This window comes from Labeo rohita, unplaced genomic scaffold (assembly GCF_022985175.1).
Source record: "Labeo rohita strain BAU-BD-2019 unplaced genomic scaffold, IGBB_LRoh.1.0 scaffold_118, whole genome shotgun sequence".
NCBI classification, from domain to species: Eukaryota; Metazoa; Chordata; class Actinopteri; order Cypriniformes; family Cyprinidae; genus Labeo; species Labeo rohita.
In genome coordinates, this window is record NW_026127318.1 from 1 (window position 1) to 23,462 (window position 23,462).

General features: G+C 42.3%; 1 protein-coding gene across 1 annotated transcript; it reads left to right on the forward strand.

Moving 5' to 3' along the window:
• Nucleotides 1–289: 289 nt before the first annotated feature.
• LOC127157720 (stonustoxin subunit alpha) lies at nucleotides 290–8,381 on the forward strand (the record flags this gene model as incomplete). The annotated part of the gene is made up of 4 exons (XM_051100977.1): nucleotides 290–466; nucleotides 1,179–1,349; nucleotides 7,700–7,746; nucleotides 7,839–8,381. Coding segments are annotated over 4 exons (913 nt in total), but the record flags the coding sequence as incomplete, so codon positions are not given.
• Between the last annotated feature and the right edge of the window lie 15,081 nt (nucleotides 8,382–23,462).

Here is a 23,462-nt window from a genome sequence, read left to right on the forward strand (position 1 = left end):
TTTAGTTCTGCATTATCTTGATCTTAAAATCATTGTTTTTTTCAAGGTCATGGTGCATGTTTGCTAGCTGTTTTGTTGTGTTTTTATTTTTCTTTGCCTTTATACTATTTTGGACTATCTTTTTGGTTAATTTAAATAAATACAAACTTGCTGCAGCTGGATACACTCTTACACCCCATGCATTACTGTAACAGGTGTTTCATGAATTACTGAAACATACATTTAAAAACTAAAGGAAGGCTATTTACTATTGTTTTCATTATAGTTGTTTGTTTTGTTCTTTACACAGGCTATGTGGATGTAATCTCACTGCTCAGTCCTGTGGAAGTTTATCTTCAGTTCTACAATCCTCAAACTCAAACATCCTGAGAGAGCTGGACCTGAGTAACAATGACCTGAAGGATTCTGGAGTGAAGCTTCTTTCTGATGGACTGAAGAGTCCAAAATGTCAGCTGGAGATTCTGAGGTAAATGGTTTCAATAAAATAAAAAAGCAAAACGTGTTTAGCAAATTTTAAAGCTTGGGATGTAATTTTTTATAATTATATTATATTTTATGTAATTATATGTTCATTTACATGCAAACAGCTCATGATCCATTGTTTTCACATTGTTTCATTCTGGACTTGAAAATGCAACATGCATCAAACATCTGCCCCTTTTTAATGACCATCTTAATCACCAGTTGACCTTGACATGTACTGCCATGTTGCTGAGGCAGACTAGCTTTAAGAAAGAAACACTTCAAATGTTTTTGTCATCTTAACAAATAGCTAATAGGTGCATAATGGAGTGCAGCAGAGCAGCAAAAAGAATATCAAATATTAACATCAAATCAGTATCCAGAAGTTACAAAGATACTGTAAACTCTAGTGTTAAGGCACCCAAGTAGAAAATGTAGAAAATTACACAAATAGATGAAAACAGGAAGTGATGTTAAGAAATGTTTTTAAAAGATGTTTTTTTTCCCAGTAACACCGGTGACACAACTTCACTGGACAGCCATTTTCATCATAAACTTTATATTGTGTACATGACGTTTCAGATTTTCACATATACATTTATTTTTAATACTGACTTAAATCATGACCATATAGGAATAATTCATGGCTGAAACGGGTATAAATGTGTATAAAGAGATTTGTCTGATTGTCATGTGGACTATTGCTGTGTTTTCAGATTGTCAGGCTGTATGGTGACAGAGAAAGGCTGTCGTTATGTGTTTTCAGCTCTGAGTTCAAACCCCTCACACCTGAGAGAGCTGGATCTGAGCTATAATCACCCAGGTTCAGGAGTCAAACTACTCACTGAAAAACTGTTGGATTCAACCTGCTCACTGGACAAACTCAAGTATGTCTAGCAGGAAGATTTTACATTTTTCTATTTCAACTCCTGTATGTGTGTGTGTGATGCAATCTAGGAAAACCCAGCACATGGTAAAACTTTACTATTTTTAGGTTTTGATACCATGTGCACTTTCCAAAACTCTTTTTATTTTGTCCATAGCTTGAACGACTGATAGTGATGTGGCGGGAGGAGCAAAACAACAGACATAGTGGGCGTGACGTCAGGCCTTGGAGAGGCTTTTATTAAATAATAAAACAATAACCAAAAGTGTCCAAAGGGGGAAAATAAAATGTCTAAAATAAACAGGGCTTTAAACAGGGAAGGGTCTAGGTAAGGGGCAGAGTCCAGCAGCTGCACGTGCCCCCTTTCAGCAGAAAAATAGGCCCACAACATTAAATATTCAGCAGTATATTTAACCATGGACATGGGGTACTTTTATCAATGTTTGCACCAAACCCGTCTGGTGGGTTAGCTGCTACAAAGCTCTTTTTTAAGTTTAATCTGACCATAGATGCCAGTCCCATTTGAAGTTCCAGTCGTGTCTGACAACTGAATTTGCTGGAGTTCGATTTTGGATGAATGAGCAGGATTTTTCTTGAACCCCTCCTAAACAATATGTGGGGATGTAGGGGCTATTTGACAGTCTTTTTAGGCTTTCAGGCCCCTAGATTGAACTAATCTCTGCAGTTCTTCAGCTGTGACCTTTGAAGAGTCTTTGGCCACTTAAACTCTCCTCCTAGGCATGTGTGCAGCACTGACTGTTGACAGACTCCTTGTGCAAACAAAAATCTCAATGGATTATTACAATTAATCAAGATAAAAGACTGAAATAAAATAATAAAGAAATAACTGACATTAAATGATTTTTAGCTGGTGAAAATACTATTGACCTAAGACTTTTGCACAGGACTGTATAATTTAACAATTATTTTTTTCAGTTTAACAAGCAGTGCCCTCCACTAATATTGGCACCCTTGGTAAATATGAGCAAAGGTGGCTGTGAGAATAAATCTGCATTGTTTATCCTTTTAATCTTTCATTCAAAAAATTTGCAATATTCTAACCTATCATTTAAGTAAAACCATGGAAAGCAGGGGGAAAATCTCTTTATGAAATAAATGTTTTGACCACAATTATTGGCACCCAATTATTGCAATGTCCTTGTCACAAGCGCGGCCTCTGTGGCTCCCTCTAACTGCCGTCAGCGAGAACCTTCTCCGGACTTTTAGTTCACCCCGTACCTGGGTCGCTCACTTCCGGTTCTGGGTCGGCGGGGTTCACTTCCCCCCGGCAGCCATTTTAGGAGCGCTCTGCCGGCGTTTCCCTCGCAAAGTTTTGTTTAGTCATGCTAGCAATCCTGAGCGTTCTTTTCATGGACTGCCTACCCATTGCCAACCGGACTGTTTCTTGTGTGTGTGAACCTTTGCTGCCTGCCCTTTGTCGACCCTCGCTCGTTAATCGGATTAACTCCTTTGATCACCGCCTGCCCCGACCTTTTGCACGGACTTTTGTTTACCCTCTGGGATTATCTTCACCATGCCAGTCTGCCGTTGTTGAACCTCGCCTGTTTACTCTGCCTGTTATAATAAAGCTGTTGCAAATGGATCCAACGTCTCCGGATGTGTCATTGACTATGTCACAGTCCTTTATTCAAGATAACAGCTCTGTGTTTTTTTCTTTAATGCTTGAAGACTTTGGAGAACACCTGCCAAGAGATCAGAGACCATTCCTTCATACAGAAACTCTTCAGATCCTTTAGTTTCCCAGCTCCATGCTGGTGCTTCTTTTCTTCAGTTCACTTCATGCATTTTCTATAGGGTTCAGGTCAGGCAACTTGGACGGCCATGCCAGAAGCTTCATTTTATGCTCAGTGACACATTTTTGTGTTGATTTTGATGTTTGATTTGGATCACTGTTCTGATGGAAGATCCAACCACAGCTCATTATAGAACTTCTAACAGATGCAGTCCAGCAGAATATGCTGGAGTTTGTTTTTGGATGAGCAAGGAGGATTTTTCTTAAAACCCTCCTGAACAACATGTGGTGACATAGGGGCTGTTTGAATTTTTTTTTTTTTTTTTTTTTTTTTTTTTTTAGTCTTTTGGCCCCAATTCTCCTACTTTGCAGTTCTCCTACTGTGATCCTTGGAGAGTCTTTGGACACTTAACCTCTCCTCCTCACCATGCATTAGGACGATATAGACACGTCCTTTTCCAAGCACATTTGTAACATCTTTAGTTGATTGGAATTCTTAATTATTGTCCTAATGATGGAAATTGGGATTTTCAATGCTTTAGCTCTTTTCTTACAGCCACTTTCTATTTTGTGAAGCTCAACAATCTTGTTCTGCACATCAGAACTATATTATTTGGTTTTATTCCTTGTGATGGACAATTAAGGAAATTTGGCCTTTGTGCTCCTCATATTTATAATCCTGTGAAACAGGAAGTTATTGCTGGACAATATCATACTCCTAGTCATTCTAGTGTGTTAAATAAATGCAAATATAAATGGGAATATGCTTCAGAGATATTTTACTCATTATTTCTAAGGGTGCCAATAATTGTGCCCAACATGCATATGAGAAAAACATTTATTTCATAATGTAAGTTTCCCCCCACTTTTAATTGTTTTACTTCAATGAAAGGTTAGTATTTTGTGATTTTTTTGAATGTAAGATCAAAAGATTTTTTTTTCATAGTCGTCTTTGCTCATATTTACCAAGGGTGCCAATATTAGTGGAGGGCACTGTATTAAAGATATTTAACAGACAAAAACAGACACAATTATGCGAAAATGCGCAGTTTTGGCGAGCTACCTTGTAAACGTATTCTTAAATGAGTTATAAAGTATTAAATGACAGTAAAGAGAAAAGTCTTAAAGAGACTGCGCTGCTTTTAAAGTGAAACCTAACCTGACCTAAGTCTGTCATTGATGTAAATCAAAGAACAAAAGAAAAAGAGAAATCATCAATGGACTGCTCTATTTGCTGATTAGCTTGAATAAAGATTAATCTGTATAGTTTATGCATATACAATTTATAGTTTGTGTGAAGATGGTGTGTAAAAAAGTTAGTTTTAGGCCCTGGGTACAGGTGATGAGGAGCGTCAGTAGAGCAAAAGTGAACTGCAGTCAGATGAGATGTCAGTTCAAAAAAAAAAAAATTCTGTTCTGTCAGCTGTTATACTGTGTTGGTAGTGAGTGCTTTTCAATTGCCTGTGTCATTTCATATCAAAATGCAAAAGAAACTATGAGCATGCAGTGGTAGTTATATCATTAGTTAAGTCGTGTTCAGCAGCGGCTGATCTTAAAAAAAATAGCAGCCAAAATAATCTAATAACCCAGCTGCTGTGATGTCTGTTAATCAAAGAACAAAAGAAAGGAAATAACTTTTATAGCTTTAAGGATTCATCTATATTTAATTATAGAATTTAGTATTTGATAACTTTATTCAGTTTCTGTATATTTCCTACTTGCTGAAGGGCCAAATATGATATTTATTATGATGGGTTTAGGTGAAGATTGTTTTAAGTTCCTTTAAATTAGAAGTTATTTTTTAAGGTCTAATAAATGTTAAAATTGAAAGCTCTCAATTATGTAAGGAATATTTGACTCCGGACTGTTGAATTATTCGAAAAATAATGCACACCTGCTTTGTGTCATGGACGCATCACCACCTGGGGTGTGCATTATTTTTCTAATAATTCAACGATCTGGAGGCAATTACCACACCTCAAGACATACAGTAGATCAGATCATATATTTCAAGGCTTTTGTCCATTTTTTGTAATTAAAACACTACTGTGAGTAGGATAAACTTCTTGCGCATCTAATTTAATGCCTCCATTGCTAATTCCAAAACCTCATTTTAGATCTAGTAATGGAGGTCTGAGCTGTTGATAGCAGACTTATGCAGCTAATAACTAAGTTATTAGAGAGTGAGAGCTTAAGCACTGTAAAACGCCGTTGTCACCTCGCTTGTGAAAAATGTTGTTGTCACAATCGTGGTGTGTGGGGAATGAGGAGGAGGAGCGAGGAAATCCAGAACATGTACATTTATGTACAATCCACACAATGAGTAGGAATGTACAGAAACAGCAGGGAATCCAAATATAAACAGACTTAGAAATAAATGGAGTGATCAACAACAGACCGAGCATGACATTAACAATATCCGACCACTAAACGTGAAACACAACCAAACTTATATACACAGACTAATCAGGGGGAGACAGTTGAACAATCAAACAGTGACATCATACTTGAAAACAGGAAAGACCAAATATAGGCATACACTGGAAAAAAAAACACACAAAACAGTCCACAGGGGTGTGACATTACCTTCTCAGGGGGATGTGTCAGGAAGGAAACGCTGGTAGGAGCACAAGCTCTGAGAACCAAGTTCCATTGGGCTGAACAGGGCTACCAAGAGAATCTCTTCCGAGACCTTCCCAACATTGCACCGTGTCTGTGCAATAAGGCTCACTGGGGAATAAGCCGCACGGTCAGCTGAGTGCCAATGGATCTGAACTGAGGGAGTCCTCGGTCAAGCCTTACCACCACTGGCAATAAGTGGATTCTGGTGAGGCAACAGATCTACCTGTGCCTGGCTCTAGGGCAGGATATGACGTGCGAGTTGTGACATGGGAACGTAGCGTATACCGTCCTGGTGGTTAGTGTATGCCACAGTCAGTGCAGACCAACACATGCTTGCCCTAACAGAGATCGAAACTAGGGCTGCATGATTAATCACATGATATTGTGAGGCGCTCTTAGTCAATGAAGCCGGTACTTTGATTAGTAGTAAAGCTCCATCACGTGCGTTCAGCTGGAGCGGCAGTTAATACACAGAGCCGTAAATCACTGACAAGCTATGCCAAATCGCGCTCAAAATCACATGCATTGACTAAGCGCGCCTCACAATATCGTCCGATTAATCGTGCAGCCCTAGTCGAAACCCCTTCAGGGCCCAAAGCATTGTCAACAACTCCAGGCAATTGAATGCTCAAGCAGCCGAGGGCCCAACCGAACCCTGAGGCTGCATACCTGTTGCACATGGCACCCCAGCTTGACTTGGAAGCAGCTGTTGAGACACAGTGCTTCTAGACACTTGTCCCAGGGGCATGCTTGCCAGCAGAACCAATGTGTCCCCAAGGGCTGAAGGTTTGCAACACAAAGTGTGATGTACACACGATGTGAGCCTGGGAGACAGACAGTCAGAAATGGGTTTGTGCCAAATCCATCTCTCATCCCCGGGTCGAGAGTGGATCTGGGTGGGTCTGCTAGCCCGCCTCCTCTGGGTTGCTCATCTGAGGAAAGGAAAAACTAGAAGCCTAACGAGGGTTAGAAACTAGAAGCCTGGCGATGCTGTCGTTAACCATTTTCACCCATTTAGAAGCTCTGAATAAGAAAGTCAGCTGTACTGAGACAGACTAACAAACTCATCTGGAAGCTCGATCGAGGGACACGAGGAGCAAGTTGTTTGCGGGGTTTTCATCTGGCGGAACCTTCCCTGCTTCCTAATGCTCAACACAGACGCACATCGCAATGGCCTCGTTCCCGGAAGTAGAACGACTGCAGCTTCACGTAAAAGCATGCGGCTCACAAGCAAAGCACGCCCATGATCATGTTCTCGCAAGCAAAACATGAATCAACAACAAACACTGCATCAGCGTGAGCATAACTCAACACTGAACAAAACGGTCGTGTCTATCATTTTGGGAGGTAGCCGCAACCAGGATGACACGGAGGGAAAGGCATGTTAACCAACACACAATCCCAACCATGCCAGCTCTTTCAGAGAATTAACTCTTTTAGGAGGAAGATTGGCTTTTCAAGATCGCTGTCAAAGCACCCAGGGGAACTCTCACAACACTTATCTGTGTTTGAGGGAGAGACCGCTGCTTGCGCCATGAATCCAACGACGAAGAGGTAAATGGTGCAGCTTCTCACAGAGACACTGTATTCGACTCTGAAGAAACAGTGAGAAAGAGTGAGCAGAGCAAGCGCTGCCCTATTTATACCTGGATGCCCGGGGCGTGGCCAGCTATGCAAATCTGCATGCCCAATTTCATTGGCCTATTCTCAAACTATCAGAGGTGTTCGGGCTCCCAAGGGCGACCCCTAGTATCGACACTTGACACAACTCGGAGTGTACAACAGACAAGGAACACCATAGCAACCACACTGAGTGCCTTAGCAACTGCATAGCAACCACCCAGAACATCTATCAGCATCACTCAAGTACCCTGGCAACTACAAAGAAACAGCCTAGCAACCACCCCAGGTATCTTAGCAACTGCATAGCAACAGTTTATTGACTGACTGAATGTGTGTCTGTGTGTGTTTTCTAGTGTGGATCATGGAGGAGAATCCAGGATTACAGCAGGACTGAAGAAATGTATGTCTACAAACACACACACACACACACACACACACACACAGCTGTTATGATTGTTGTTGTGTTATAAATGTCTCTGTTCTTGTGTTTAGATGCCTGTTTTCTCACACTGGATCCAAACACAGCAAACAAATATCTCAGTCTGTCTGAGGAGAACAGAAAGGTGACATGGGTGAAAGAGTATCAGTCGTATCCTGATCATCCAGACAGATTTGATGTTTATCCTCAGGTGCTGTGTAGAGAGAGTGTGTGTGGACGCTGTTACTGGGAGATTGAGTGGAGTGGAGATGATTATGTGTTTATATCAGTGTCATATAAGAGCATCAGCAGGAAGGGAAATGTTGAGTGTTGGTTTGGATATAATGATCAGTCCTGGAGTTTAATCTGCACTCCCTCCAGTTACTCATTCAGACACAATGACATAGTGACTGATCTCACTGTGAAGCCCATCATCAGGAGAATAGGAGTGTATGTGGATGTGAGTGCAGGAACTCTGTCCTTCTACAGCGTCTCTGACACAATGAACCTCATCCACACAGTCCAGACCACATTCACTGAGACGCTCTATCCTGGGTTTACCAATTGGTCTGGATCAGTGAAACTGTGTTGATGAATCAGAATAGACTGATGAGAGATTCTACCTATAATGCTTTGAGCTGATGACGAATCAGTAATAGTGAGATGTTATTGAGTCTCTTCATGACATTAATACTGCAGCTCAACTTCTGTCACTCAAATAACAGTCAGAATAAATGTCACAAATCCTCATATAGACAGTAACATCAGCATGTGTCTATATTTGTTTTTAGTCATTTTTTAGTCTTTTGTTTTATTACTGTCAAAATGTAAAAATGTCACAATCATGATTGATGAAGAACATGTAATCAATTTCTCTTTTTTTGTACAGAAATAATAAAACAATGAAAAATCAACTTGAGATTTTAATTGATGTTTGCATCATGAATATAATCGATTCCTCACAAGACTAAAATGCTAACATTATTAAATATGACATTAATCACAGCATTTAATAAAATATATTATTGTAACTACAGTAAAGCTGCGTTAAATGATTGTAAGATCTCATTTAATAAGTGAAAAGCTGTCAGAATACATTTTAAAAGTTTCATGTTTCATGTTTTAATCACAGTATATTATAGACAAAAATCATATTTTTTATTTACTGTTTTTATTTACTTTTTGTATATCGAATTGATATGAACAAGTATTATATAATAGATATAATGCAAACATTACTTCAGCTGACATTTTATAGCTCTTTTTATTAAATTATTTCAACTTCAATTATTGGAATTATAACAAATTAATACAAATATGTTATTATTATAATACTCCTGTGCTCCTAAATAAACACTGTTACGAACCGTACACTGTTTTTCTTGTGTATGTTCTTCTTTTTGTTCTGTTACTTTTAGCGTTTCTAGGTACCGCCTACCTTCGGAACTATTGGCTGACGGGGCTGTCATTCATCGTTGATCACCTTTAAAACGGAAGCGGCAACTGGAAGATCTGTGCTGATTGACTTGGTGTGTCACTGGTTGTTTTGTTGTGTCCGTTTGTCTGCTACTACTTGCGATTTTGTTGACATGATCTGTGTAAACTTTTGGAATTTGTGACCCCTGAGTTCATGACGAACCTTGTGTCTTTGACACTTTTAGCCCGCTTATGCTCCACTCAAACTTGATCTATGGAACGCCATTGGGGACAATACCTATTATATGAAAAGCGTGAAATCTGGACACATTAACACGCAAAGTTTGTACGTGTCTTTTTGGTACGTGTAAACGCGAACGTTTTGTACGTCTATACACAATATTTTTTGTTGTGTTATTTGAAGACACGAGCGTTTGTATCGCCTTAACGTAACATTTTTGGCCGTGTATTTTTGTCACATGTTTCTAGACGAACGTTTTTGTCGTGTAAACATGACATTTTTGAACGTGTAATATTTCTAAGTCTTATTTGATGTGCGACATACTATTTTTTTCTGTTTTAGTTGAACTGGTGATAATTTAGGGTCAGTGATTAAATACACTCAATGACTGCATGAATTAACATTATCTTCTTTTGTAACGTTAAAGGAATTTGTCCTGTAGGTAAAGTGAGTGGTCTCGGTGATCCAACGACCACATTTCCCCTCTGATTAATACATTCGAGGTGTCCACTGCAAATAGCCTACTTGTTGGCAGAACTAAATACACTAGGCCAGTCTAACGTTACCCTATATGTGGAAAAAGTCACCTCTTTAGTCAGCGGTTTCTGTGGCGTAATGTGTAAAGGGAGACCGGGATTCTATTCCCACTGACAGTGCTTTTTTATTACTTTACAGTAAATAAACGCATTTGTTTTCAATAAAAATGATTTGACTTAAAATTCATTTTAATTCATAAAAATTACATTTAGGGTAAGGTTAGGGGTAGCGCTCTCTAATATCTCAATAAGTTGCCATGATTTTAATATTGTTTTATAAATATAATGATTTACTGTCAGTTATATTGCAGGATGTTTAATGCGCAACAATACTGAGGAGCAAATAGTAACGTTATCTCTCACTATTTATAAGTAAATAGCATCTAAATGTCTACTGAATCCACAACTGTTGCTATTTACACTTGGACTTAGACTGGCTGCCACACAGTTTATGATGCATGGTTCACCTGTTGTAGTGATTCTGTAATGTTTATGTGTCGTATGATTGTGTCTGGGTTTAAAGGTTGAATAAAGGACGGGACACAGATGGTGATTGTTACAATATATTGTTATTACATTATTTTTATCTGCAATAACAGTTTATTGAAAATGAGTTCAGCTGACAGGATAAGCAGAATAGGTAAGTAGACAATCTTGAGTTGAAGATTTTGATTTAGCGTTGTTTGAGAATGTAACCCAGTACTTATTTCCGTTGGGTCCACAGATAAGCCGATGAAGTTACGGAAGCCAATGCAATAACAGTTTATTGAAAATGAGTTCAGCTGACAGGATCAGAATAGGTAAGTAGACAATCACGTTGTTTGAGAATGTAACCAGTACTTATTTCCGTTGGGTCCACAGACACAAGGAAGGAATACCACAATCACACACCGCTGGGAATCAAGGAAGGCGATCGCTGGGAATCTGAAGGAACCAACCAACAAGAACACAGGTAAGTGCAAACAGGTAAGTATAACAGGTAATATGCAGAGATCAGAGAGTCCACTTCGAATAGTCGAGCTTGGACGGTGAATGCAGAGTGGTGTGTGCTTTTATGTGGTGCTTGATTGAAGAGTTGATGGCTGACAGGTGCTGATGATCAGAATTCGGGTGAATGAGAGCGTTGCGTAGTATTGAGGGTGGAGCCTGGCGTGGATGTAACATTACCCCCTCCTCCAGGGCTCCCTCCCGGGCCCTCTCCCGAGGCCGGGCCCCTCCGACGCCGGGGTGGTCTACCTCTGCTCCGAGGTGCTGGACGATCTGGGTGACTCTGATGAAACTCTGTCAACAATGTTGGGTCTAAGATATCTTCCCGAGACACCCAGGACCTTTCTTCTGGACCGTAACCTTCCCAGTCCACGAAATACTGTAACCTACCACCTCGACGTCGGGAATTCAGGATTTCTTTGACCGTGTATATGGTTCCTTCTTCAGTGATCATGGGAGGAGGGGGTTCTTCACGGCCAGGCTCTGTGGGAACAAGAGAATCATGGTAAGGTTTTAACAGTGACACATGGAATGTAGGATGGATTCTGTAGTGTGCAGGTAGTTGCAAGCGGTACGTGACTGGGTTGATCTGCTCCGTGATGGTGAAGGGACCAACAAACCTGGGACTCAGCTTCTTACAGGGCAGGCGTAGACGTATATCTCGGGTGGATAGCCAAACCTTTTGTCCAACTTGAAAGGTGGGAGCCTCGGAACGACGACGATCCGCTGTATTTACCTGCCTACGCACTGCCCTTTGGAGATGTTGGTGTGCTTCGTCCCATACCCTCTCACTCTCCCGGAACCAGTGATCTACTGATGGAACGTCCGAGGGTTCTCCTGTCCAAGGGAAGAGCGGGGGCTGGAATCCGAGTATGCACTGAAATGGAGTGAGTCCTGTAGTGGCTTGACGAAGTGAGTTCTGTGCATACTCGGCCCAGCCCAGGAACTGGTTCCAGGTGTCTTGGTGGCTTGTGCAGAAGGTACGGAGGAACCGCCCCACCTCTTGGATCTTTCTTTCCGTTTGCCCATTGGTCTGTGGGTGGTAGCCTGAGGAAAGGCTGACGGTCACACCTAGGAGCCGGAAGAAAGCTTTCCACACTCTGGAGATAAATTGCGGTCCTCTATCTGAAACAATATCTTCAGGTAAGCCATATGGACGAAACACTTGATCAAACAGAAGTTTTGCTGTGTTCCAGGCTGTAGGAAGACCTTGGAGTGGAATTAACCGACAAAACTTAGAAAATCTATCTACTATGACCAGGATGCAGGTATTACCTTCTGATGGAGGTAGGTCCGTGATGAAATCGACCCCTAGGTGTGACCAGGGGCGGTTAGGTACGGGAAGTGGTACTAGCTTTCCTGAGGGAAGATGACGAGGAGACTTTGCCATAGCACATTCCCGACACCCTCTCACATACCTCTGCACGTCCTGTTCCATCCTAGGCCACCAAAACTGATCTTGCAGGAGTGAGAGGGTTCTGTTGGTCCCAGGATGCCCTGTGCCCAGTGAGGTATGAGAGGAGTGGATCAATGGTATACGTTCGTCAGGTGGAACAAACCTCCGATGTGGAGGACAGTCCGGCGGAGCTTCAGGGGCTGGATCGGAGGCGACTGGAGGGGTCGTCCATTGAATGGGACTTACGAAAAATCTTTTCCGACAGAATGGGGTCGATGGGTTCTTGTGTCTCCTCCGGTGAATAGATACGTGACAGTGCATCGGCTCTGACATTCTTGGCTCCGGGTCTGTAGGAAATGGTAAACTGGAATCTAGTAAAGAACAGTGCCCAACGGGCTTGTCGGGGTGTTAGACGTTTGGCTTCACGTAAATACTGTAGGTTCTTGTGATCAGTCAATACCTGAAATGGATGTATGGACCCCTCCATCCAGTGTCGCCATTCCTCAAGTGCCAGCTTGATGGCCAACAATTCTCTATTCCCGATGTCATAATTACGCTCCGCCGGACTGAGCTTCTTAGAGAAGTAGGCACATGGATGGAGCTCGGTTGACTTCCCCTGCTGCTGCTGTTGTGAAAGTACTGCTCCTACCCCTGTGGTAGAAGCATCTACTTCCACAACGAAAGGGAGCTGTGGATCCGGATGGGCCAGAATGGGTGCTGTTATGAAGGCTTGTTTGAGTTGTTGGAAAGCTTGAGTTGCTTTGGGTGTCCAGGTCAGGGTTTTGGGCTTACCTTTCAGCATTGAGGTTAATGGGCTGGCTATGGTACTGTAATTATTAATAAACCGTCTGTAGAAATTTGAAAATCCTAGGAATTTCTGAAGTGACTTAACTGTTGTGGGGGTTGGCCAATTGACTATGGCTTCGACCTTACTCTCATCCATCTTGACGCCTGTGTGATCGATGAAGTAGCCCAGAAACTGGACAGAGGACTGATGAAAGGTGCACTTCTCGGCCTTCAGGTACAGGTTGTGCTCTCGGAGACGTTGGAGTACTTTGGTGACCTGTTGGTGATGCTCAGATAGGTTATTGGAGTAAATTAGGATGTCATCTATGTAGATGATCATGAACTGGTGTAGGTAATCTCGGAATATTTCATGCATAAAGTTCTGGAAGACAGACGGGCGTTGACAAGCCCATACGGCATTACCCTGTATTCATAATGGCCAGTAGGGGTGATAAAGGCAGTTTTCCACTCGTCCCCTTTGCGTATACGGATAAGATTATACGCACTTCGTAGATCAAGTTTGGTGAACACTTTGGCTCCTCTGAGTTTTTCAATGGCAGCAGGGACGAGTGGAAGTGGATATTTGAATTTAACGGTACCTTCATTGAGAGCTCGGTAATCTATACAAGGTCGTAGGCCACCATCCTTTTTTGCAATGAAGAAGAAGCTGGAGGCAGCAGGGGAAGTGGAGGGACGGATATATCCTTGCTTTAGAGCTTCCTGAATGTACTCCTCCATGGCCTTGGTTTCAGGAATGGAAAGTGGAAAGATTCGTCCTTGGGGCACAGAGGCATCCGGGAGCAGATCTATGGCGCAGTCCCATGGTCGATGTGGTGGCAGGCGGGCAGCTCTCTTGGGGCAAAACACGTCCTGGAATGAAGAATAACAAGGAGGGATGTTAATAGATTGTTTTTCAATGGGGCTTTCGATAGTCGTGGAGTACATGGGGATAGACACAATGGAACAAAGTGGGAGTTTTGGGAAACATTCCGGCCAACAGGTATCTCCCCACTTCAATATTTCTCCTGAACCCCAAGAGAGGATGGGATTGTGCCTCGCCAGCCACGGACGCCCTAGGACCACATCGATGGTGGAGCCCTCCAGAACCAACAGCCAGATTTCTTCCTCATGACATTGTCCTATTTGTAGATGAATCGGTCCAGCGCGATGTTTCACATCCTTCTTGGAGAGCGATTGTCCTGTAATGGATTGAACATGATATTTTACTTCGGTAGGTGAGGTTTGGAGACCCAGTCGCTGTGCAAGCGCCCCGGAGATGAAGTTCCCCGCGGACCCGGAATCGATGAGGGCTGCCACAGTGAAGGAGACATCATTTGCAGTAAGAATGACGTTAGAAGTGAATGGATTCAACTTCTCGTATATTGGGAGGATTGTACTCACCAAAGGACGCACAGGACGTGTGGGGCAGTCCCGAATCCGGTGACTAGACTGCCCACAATACAGACACAGGCCCATAGCAAAGCGTCGTTGCCGCTCTTGAGGGGTTAACCGACGAGAATCTACTTGCATGGGTTCGTGGGGCTGTTCTGGAGGGCTGTGGTCCGCTGGTGGGCTTGGAGATGCACCTCCAGTGCTCATAGATAAAGATGAATATGATGAGATGCGGGCAGCGCAACGGATGGTCATCTGAATGAAGCGTTCAAGTCCCATCGAGTCATCGTAAGGCGCTAACATCATACGGAGGTTTGGTTCGAGTCCTTGACGATATGTAGTGAGCAACGCCATTTCATTCCAGCCGCTGGCTGCTGCTAAAGTACGAAATTTCACAGAATATTCTTGAATACTGAGTGTGCCTTGACGAAAATGGTATAATTCCTCACCAGCAGAGGTTTCCTGATCTATTCGTCCAAATACCTCCATGAAATGGCGAGTAAATGCAGCATAAGTCTTGACGGGAGGTCCCGCTTGATTCCAGATGGACTCCGCCCACCTTAGTGCGGTGCCTGTGAGACAAGAGATCAGATATCCAATTTTTGAAGAATCAGAATTATACACCTGAGGGTATGTGGCGAACGTGATGGAGCACTGGAGGAGAAATCCCTTGCAATCTCCCGCCGCACCAGAGTAGGGCGTTGTGCGCACCATGGGACATACGACAGAGAGTGGCGAAGAAGCATTGTTGACAGACGGTGATGGAGCTGATGATGGTAATGGATTCGGTGCCGTTGGTGATGGTGATGTGGCGAGAATTGCTTGGCGAACGGAATCCACAAGTTCCTGGAAGGGATCAGATGAACTCATAATTACGGTTTTGGTCCAAGCTTCTGTTACGAAGCGGAAGGGACACAGATGGTAAGTATGCAATAACAGTTTATTGAAAATGAGTTCAGCTGACAGGATAAGCAGAATAGGTAAGTAGACAATCTTGAGAGAGTTTGAGAGCGTTGTTTGAGAATGTAACCAGTACTTATTTCCGTTGGGTCCACAGATAAGCCGATGAAGACGAAGCCAATGACGAATACCACAATCACACACCACAATTCACAGGACGACACAAGGAAGACGATCGCTGGGAATCTGAAGGAGAACGAGGAACCAACAAGGAGAACACAGGTAAGTGCAAACAGGTAAGTATAACAGGTAATATGCAGAGATCAGAGAGTCCACTTCGAATAGTCGAGCTTGGACGGTGAATGCAGAGTGGTGTGTGCTTTTATGTGGTGCTTGATTGAAGAGTTGATGGCTGACAGGTGCTGATGATCAGAATTCGGGTGAATGAGAGCGTTGCGTAGTATTGAGGGTGGAGCCTGGCATGGATGTAACATGTGTGCTGTTCTTTGGAAGATATGTCTGGCAAATCTTGCAGAAAAGTGCAAGAAAAGTGCAAACATTTAGAGACTCAGATGGACCATGGAATATTTTTTGGAAGAGGTGGAGAGATTGTGGCAATATGTTGCTGCTTGGGAGAAAGACATTCAAAAGCTTTAAAAGATCTTCCACAGTACTTGCTGTTAAACTGTGCCTCAGTGAAAAGGACAAAATTAGAAGTATGCCCTGTGCAACTGTTATCTCTGATCCTGTGTAAAGCGGTGCCCCAACTTTTTCAAACTGTGAATTAGAATCAGTATTTGTATCAGCAGTGCTATCCATTGCAGAGTCTACTTCTTCCTGTTTGTCACTCCATTCATCTTCACCATAGTCCATTTCATCAACATGTAGCGTTTGGGCCAATCCGACACACAATGGTTCATTTGATTCACTAAATCAATGATTCATTAAATTAACAAATAATCACAGACCCCCTCACCCAATCCACAACACTGTCTGCCGGGACGTCTCCAATGGCCCACCAGGCCCCTGGTTACCATGGACACCAGAATACCTCGGCCAGATCAGATAAACTTTACAACCTGCAAGTATGTAGAGAGAATCTCCCACTACTTAAATCTCTCTAAAACAGAAACATACTGCTATAGGAAATGACCACTTTCCCATTCATTCACAGACAAACCTTTCTTTGACCTTCCTATCACATAGCCCAGGTCATTGTGTACAGTATTACTGCATTGTATTTTAATTTTTGTCTGTTGTAGTTGTATTCGTCTTTCTACTGTTTTATGCATGTATTATGATAGATGACTAGTGGTATAACCCACCTATGTCATGCTTGGACTCTTTGAGTTCGTATTTTAATGATCTAAAAGATGGTGTAAATTAGATGTTGAAACCTTTGCAACATGTTAGTGTTTTAAGAAACCTCAGTAGGTTTTGCATCAACACCCAATCGAATTACATATGCAAAATACCATGCTCACAGACAAAGAGTCGTAAACTTTCCCTCCAAAGGTGAAATTTACCATTGGTTCATGGACCTCCTGGAGGCGCAGCCTCCAGAGAGCTTAAAGGCAAATGGTTGACCGCCTCCCTACTTCTTCCTTCTTCTTCACTCTTCACTTTCTCCTTCGTCTGCAACATCTTCCGATTGACCACAAAGAGCCAGACAGTTCCACTCAAACCTGGAATTCATCTTCATGACTCGCCTCAGCCAGTCAGTGGTTCTTGGAGAACCTAAGAAGATGAGCTAGAACCCTTCAGGACTTCCCTAAGTGTGTGCCAGGCCTTGCGGCCTTGTCTTTCCATTCCACAAAGATCACAGGACTTCAGCTGGGTCCCTCTCAGCTCTTGGTTCTTCTTCACTTTCCACATGGGAAGAAACTCCCAGTCACCAACGAGTCAGGACATCTTTGGAATTCATCACTCTTCAGACCCGGAAGAACGTGATTGCAATTCCAAAACCACCACTGCTTCAAACCACCAAAACTTTCAGAGACTGCATTTGGACACTTGTTCTACAACCAAGGCAATGCAAGTATTGTACACTTAACTAAACATACAGAGGTTTAGTATAAGCTGTAGACAGCACTGATGGTTTCACAGCAGGTGGTTAACTGACTCTTTTCATAGCTTCATTCTTCTGTCTCTCTCTAACTGCTTCTCACTGACCATTCCCCCATGTATGAGTGATTTCATGTTTGTTTGTTTAGATTAGTTATGTGTTAGTCCTTCGTTAATAAACTATTGTGCACAAATTGCATGAGCTTTGATTCTGATTCTGCCTTGCAAATTAATGTCCCTTTACGATTCCGATTCGAGCTACATGCTCTAATGCACTTTAAGAAAGCTATTTTCTGTGGTCAAGAAAATATCATTTCTTAGAGTTGATTTTACAATTTTACTGAATGTTCGCTGGGCGAACCGATTAGTTGATGGAAAATTAATTCTGCTACAGTTACTACTGGCAGCTGATATAAATAATTACAATTGATCATAATTAATTGTAATTATTTATATACATTTCCCTTTGAGCTAAAAATCGCAACAAACAGAATCATAAAATTCCTCATCTTCCTTACTGTCCACAAGAGAGTCATTCTGATGGGTAAGATCATCACAGTTGTAATGATGAGTGTTGTAGCTTCGCCATCGACTTGTCTTTGGAAGGGGGCAACTCGATTCTGGATCCAAAAATCTAGTAATATGATCAAGGAGTATTTTACCATATGCTTTGAAGTAATAACATGAAAAGCCATAAAATGTCCTTAACCCTCTGGTACTGTTCAGTCACATGTTTAGTTAAATAAGTACACATGTTGGGTTCCACAAAAACAAGGATTTTGGACATTGCCATATTTGTGGGAACATTTTGTGTATATATAGAGCGAAAGGGGTTTTATTTTATATAATAGTTTTTTACATTTCATACATCTTATATATATACTGTATATATATTTATATATATATATATATATATATATATATATTGCCATTCAAACGTTAGGGATGAGTAAGACTTTTTAATGTATTTTAAAGAAGACTTTTCTGCTCATCAAGGCTGCGTTTAATTAATTAAAAATACAGAAATAAATAGTAATATCATGAAATATTATTGTGATTTAAAATAATGGTTTTCCATTTTAATATACTTTAAAATAGAATTTATTCCAGTGGTGCAAAGCTGAATTTCCAGTATCATTACTCCAGTCTTCAGTTCTACATGATCCTTCAGAAATCATTCTAGTATGCTGATTTATTATCAGTGTTAGAAATAATGTATATATATATATATATATATATATTGTAACCAGGAGTGAGAGCCGAGAGGCGAGCGGATCCATACGCGAGCTTTTATTAAAGGGGCGAGACAAAGACATGGTCGTACAGGCAGGGTAAAAGCAGACAGGAGCAGACAGGAATAACAGGCAATCGAAGAGAAATAATCCAAAACAAGCGATAGTCCAAAAGGCAGGTGGCTAGACAGTCAAAATGAGATAACCAGGCGGGAAAGACAAAACACTGGGAACTAGGAACTCGTAACAAGAAACTAGGAAATGCTAACAATACAACAACAATCCGTGACTAGCATGGGGAAAGACCGGGGCTTTTATGGTGCTGCTGATTGGTCACATGTGCTGTCGCAATCAGCGTGATGCATGACGGGAGATGTAGTCCGGGGTGTGGTACAAGAGTCAGAGTGTGATGATGGGGTGAGAGTGACATCTGGTGGTGAGCGGACAGCAGGACACCGACCAGATTCGTGACATAGCCCCCCCCCCCCAAGGAGCGGCTTCCAGACGCTCGAATGAAACAACAGTCCAGGGGAGCGGTGGGGCGGGAGCGAGACAGGGCGAGGGCTGGAGGGCCAGGTCCATGTGGGGGGCCCGGTGATTGAGGCAGCTCTGGAACAGGCTTGTGATCAAACGGGAGCTCTGGAGCAGGCTTGTGATCAGACGGGAGCTCTGGAGCAGACTTGTGACCAGGCGGGAGCACTAGAGCAGGCTTGAGAACAGACGTGATCTCAGGGGCGGACTTATGAACAGACGCGACCTCAGGAGCTGACTTGTGAACAGATGTAACCTTAGAAGCACAGTGTGCAGACCACACACACCAAATGGCAACCGCCATTACGGGAAGAGCAGTGGCGGGTGGCAGGACCTCTTTAAAGGTGGGTCTAGAAGATATTGATGCCACTGGGATGTTCGCTGCCCTCACTGATGCTAGTGGTGGGTCCAGCACGCCGGCCATCCTGATAGGCCGTGATCTTGGGATGTCAGACGAGGCATGGCACGGCTCTGGAAAGTCTGACGAGACGTGACTTGGCTCTAGACAAATAGACGAGACATGACAAGGCACTGGGAGGTCTGATGAAACATGGAGAGGCTCTGGTGACTTGAACTAGCTTGTGAAGATCAATGACTTTACTTGACTCAAGAACCACGGCTGTGACATTGCTTGACTCAGGAACCACTGCCTTGACATTGCTTGACACAGGAACGACCGCCTTGACGTTGTTGGACTTGGAAGCTTGACTGGACTTGGAAGCTTGACTGGACCTGGAAGCTTGACTGGACTTGGAAGCTACAACTTTGGCTTGACTTGACTCTGGAAAAACAGTCGTAGCTTGACCTGGCTCAGGAGACACGGCTGTAACTTGACTTGACCTAGTATGAACAGCTGCTGTAATGTGACTTGACTCATGGAGAACAGGTGTGACTTGGCTTAACTCGTGGGGAACAGCTGTGAATTGGCTTGACTCATGGGGAACAGCTGTGACCTGGCTTGACTCGTGGAGAACGGCTGTGACCTGGCTTAACTCGTGGGGCACAGCTGTGACCTGGCTTGACTCGTGGAGAACGGCAGCTGTGTCTTGACTTGACTCTGTGTCTTGACTTGACTCAGGGGTAGCCGCCGCGACATGAAGGAGCGCCACTTTAGCTGCCCATACCGTCATTAGGGGTGTGTCCAGCACGTGGGACATCATGACCACAGGTGGCGCCCAGGTGCTGACCACAGGTTCTGGAATGGTGGCCATCTTGTGCAGTGGCTTGAGACGGCGGCCATCTTGTGCAGTGGCTCTGGCGTGGCAGCCATCTTGTGCAGTGGCTCTGGCGTGGGAACCATCTTGTGCAATGGCTCAGGAAAGATGGCTGTAACTTGACTTGAGACAGGAGCTATAGCTCTGACTTGACACAGGAAACACAGCTGCAATTTGACTTGACTTGAAAACTTGACTTGACTTGGGAAATGCAGCTGCAACTTGACTTGACTTGGAAACTTGACTTGAATCAGGAAACACAGCTGCAACTTGACTTGGAAACTTGACTTGACTCGGGAAACACAGCTGCAACTTGACTTGGAAACTTGACTTGACTCGGGAAACACAGCTGCAACTTGACTTGGCTCTGGTATGGCGGCTGTGACGTGACAGAGCTCTGTTCTCGCCGCCATCTTGTGAACGGACTCCACCGTCGCCGCCATCTTGTGAGCGCGCGCCGGCGCTGCCGCCATCTTGTGAACGGGCACCGCAGTCGCAGCCATTGTGTGAACGGGCACTGTTGTCGCCACCATTGCTCGAGCGTGCTCCGACACAGCCGCCATTTCGCGAGCGATCCAGGCGGAAAACGTGTTTGTGGGATCGTGCTCGAGCGGATCCATACGCAAGATTTTATTAAAGGGGTGAGACAAAGACATGGTCGTACAGGCAGGGTGAAAGCAGGAGCAGACAGGAACACAGAGGCAATCGAAGAGAAATAATCCAAAACAAGCGATAGTCCAAAAGGCAGGTGGCTAGACAGTCAAACAAGATAACCAGGCGGGAAAGACAAAACACTGGGAACTAGGAACTCGGAACAAGAAACTAGGAAACCCTAACAATACGACAACAATCCGTGACTAGCATGGGGAAAGACCGGGGCTTTTATGGTGCTGCTGATTGGTCACATGTGCTGACGCAATCAGCGTGATGCATGACGGGAGATGTAGTCCGGGGTGTGGTACAAGAGTCAGAGTGTGATGATGGGGTGAGAGTGACATCTGGTGGTGAGCGGACAGCAGGACACCGACCAGATTCGTGACATATATATATATATATATATATTTATATTTATATATTTTAAATTGCAATATTTCATAATATTGCCTTTCTTCTGTAATTTTGATCAAATAAATGGAACTTTGATAATGAGAATAAGAGACTTCTTTAAAAACATTAAGAATCTTACTCATCCCAAACTTTTTTAGTCTTTAAAAGTCTATTTTGACCTTAAGCAATATACGTGTGACTACAGTAAATTAACATTACTAGAGGATTAAAAACTTTAAAACAAATGATCATATCAATAACAGTATTACACAAGACATGCATGTTTATATATTTATAAATATTAAAAACAGATTGCATTTTAAATGTATTAAATTTACTGCATGAAATCACTACTACACTATAAACAGTAATAATAATAATAATAATAATAATTCATAATCATGGATTTCTAAAGTCAAAATAAAGGTAGGACAACATTTTTTTTCAAGTACTGCTTACTGCAGAGCCTAATGGCCTCCAGCTCCCCCTCTCTGGAGGTCCAGCTCCACCTGTGTGTGAACTAATGGGTGGACTTAGGGTTAGGATAGGGTAAGGGGTAGGGTTAGGGTGTGGTTAGGTGTCTATCTCCACCCATTACCTCCAGCAAGTGGGGGCTGGAGCTCCAGCTCCTCCCATCTGGCTCTGCAGCGAGCACCCTCTCTTTTTTTTGTATGTTATCATACTAAAAACGCCGCCTACAACTCACCTGGTAGGCGCGAACGTTCAATTGCGCATGCGCAACACTTGCTCAAACTGCAACGGTCGGATGAGAGGATAGGCGTTCTGGAAGAGGAGCAGTGACACAACAATTGTAAGTAACGTATTTACAAGTTTCATTATTTCAATATTTGACACAATATAGAAATAATTATGTGTAAACCCACATAAAATGTTTTTGTCGTCAAATGGTTTAATTAAACTGTAACTTTTGTATTGTTAGTCGTCGCTGCATTTCGTTGTAGATAGAATTACATTAATTACATAATAGTGTTTAACATTTTACTTTTATAGGCTGTTTACACCACACGTAGAAATGTTATAGTCATTTCTTAAACGTTATTTTTGAAGTTACATCGCAATTGTCTTTATCGTCAGGCCTCAGTCGTTAGTTCTTATTGCTGCTGGTTGCTTAGTAACAGTTTTGAACATCTTTTTGGAGGGAAAAACCCATTAGCTATTCTACATCCACTATAAACCCTGGTTTCATTGGTTTATTATTTAAATGTAAACAAAATAAATCGCACAAGCAGGACACTAACGTTATATGTATTAGATTTTTGTGGTCATTCCATAACCACGAACCGTGGTTTTGCAACAAAAAACATTGTTTAACTATGTGTGGTTATAACAAAAAAATTGTATTCTATAATAAAACCATGGTTAACTTTCTTAAGGATCTGATTGACAGAATATTGATGCAGAAGAATTTAAGTTGTTGTTTTTTGTATCCTATTTAGAAAATGAGGTATATGTTAATCCAATGGATAGAAGATCCCCACAACATGGGATGTGCTTCTGACGAACAAAATTATAAATGGCCGCTGCGAAATTGGTTGTGTGTGTGATGTGTCATACAAATAAGAAGCCAGCCCAGCAAAGATTTTAAACATTGGTAAGTATGTTTTTGTAATATGTTTGTGCACTACTGTGATAAAACTGATGCATGTTGTGATTATTATTATTATTATTTATCATTTCAGGAACTAGATCTGCTATGCTGAAGCAGCTTTACTCTCTAGAATGTTGCTGTTTGTGGTGTTAATTTAGGACAAGATTGTGTCTAATATCGAACACTGTATTTACTTGTTTATTAAACTGTTGTATAAATTCAGTATTACATTTAATCGTGCAGATATGCTTGAGATAACAGGACTCTTGTGAAATTGCTGATTTCTGTCACATATTAATATATGGGAAAAAAAACATATGGGGTATAGTTTTGCACTCATATCTTGA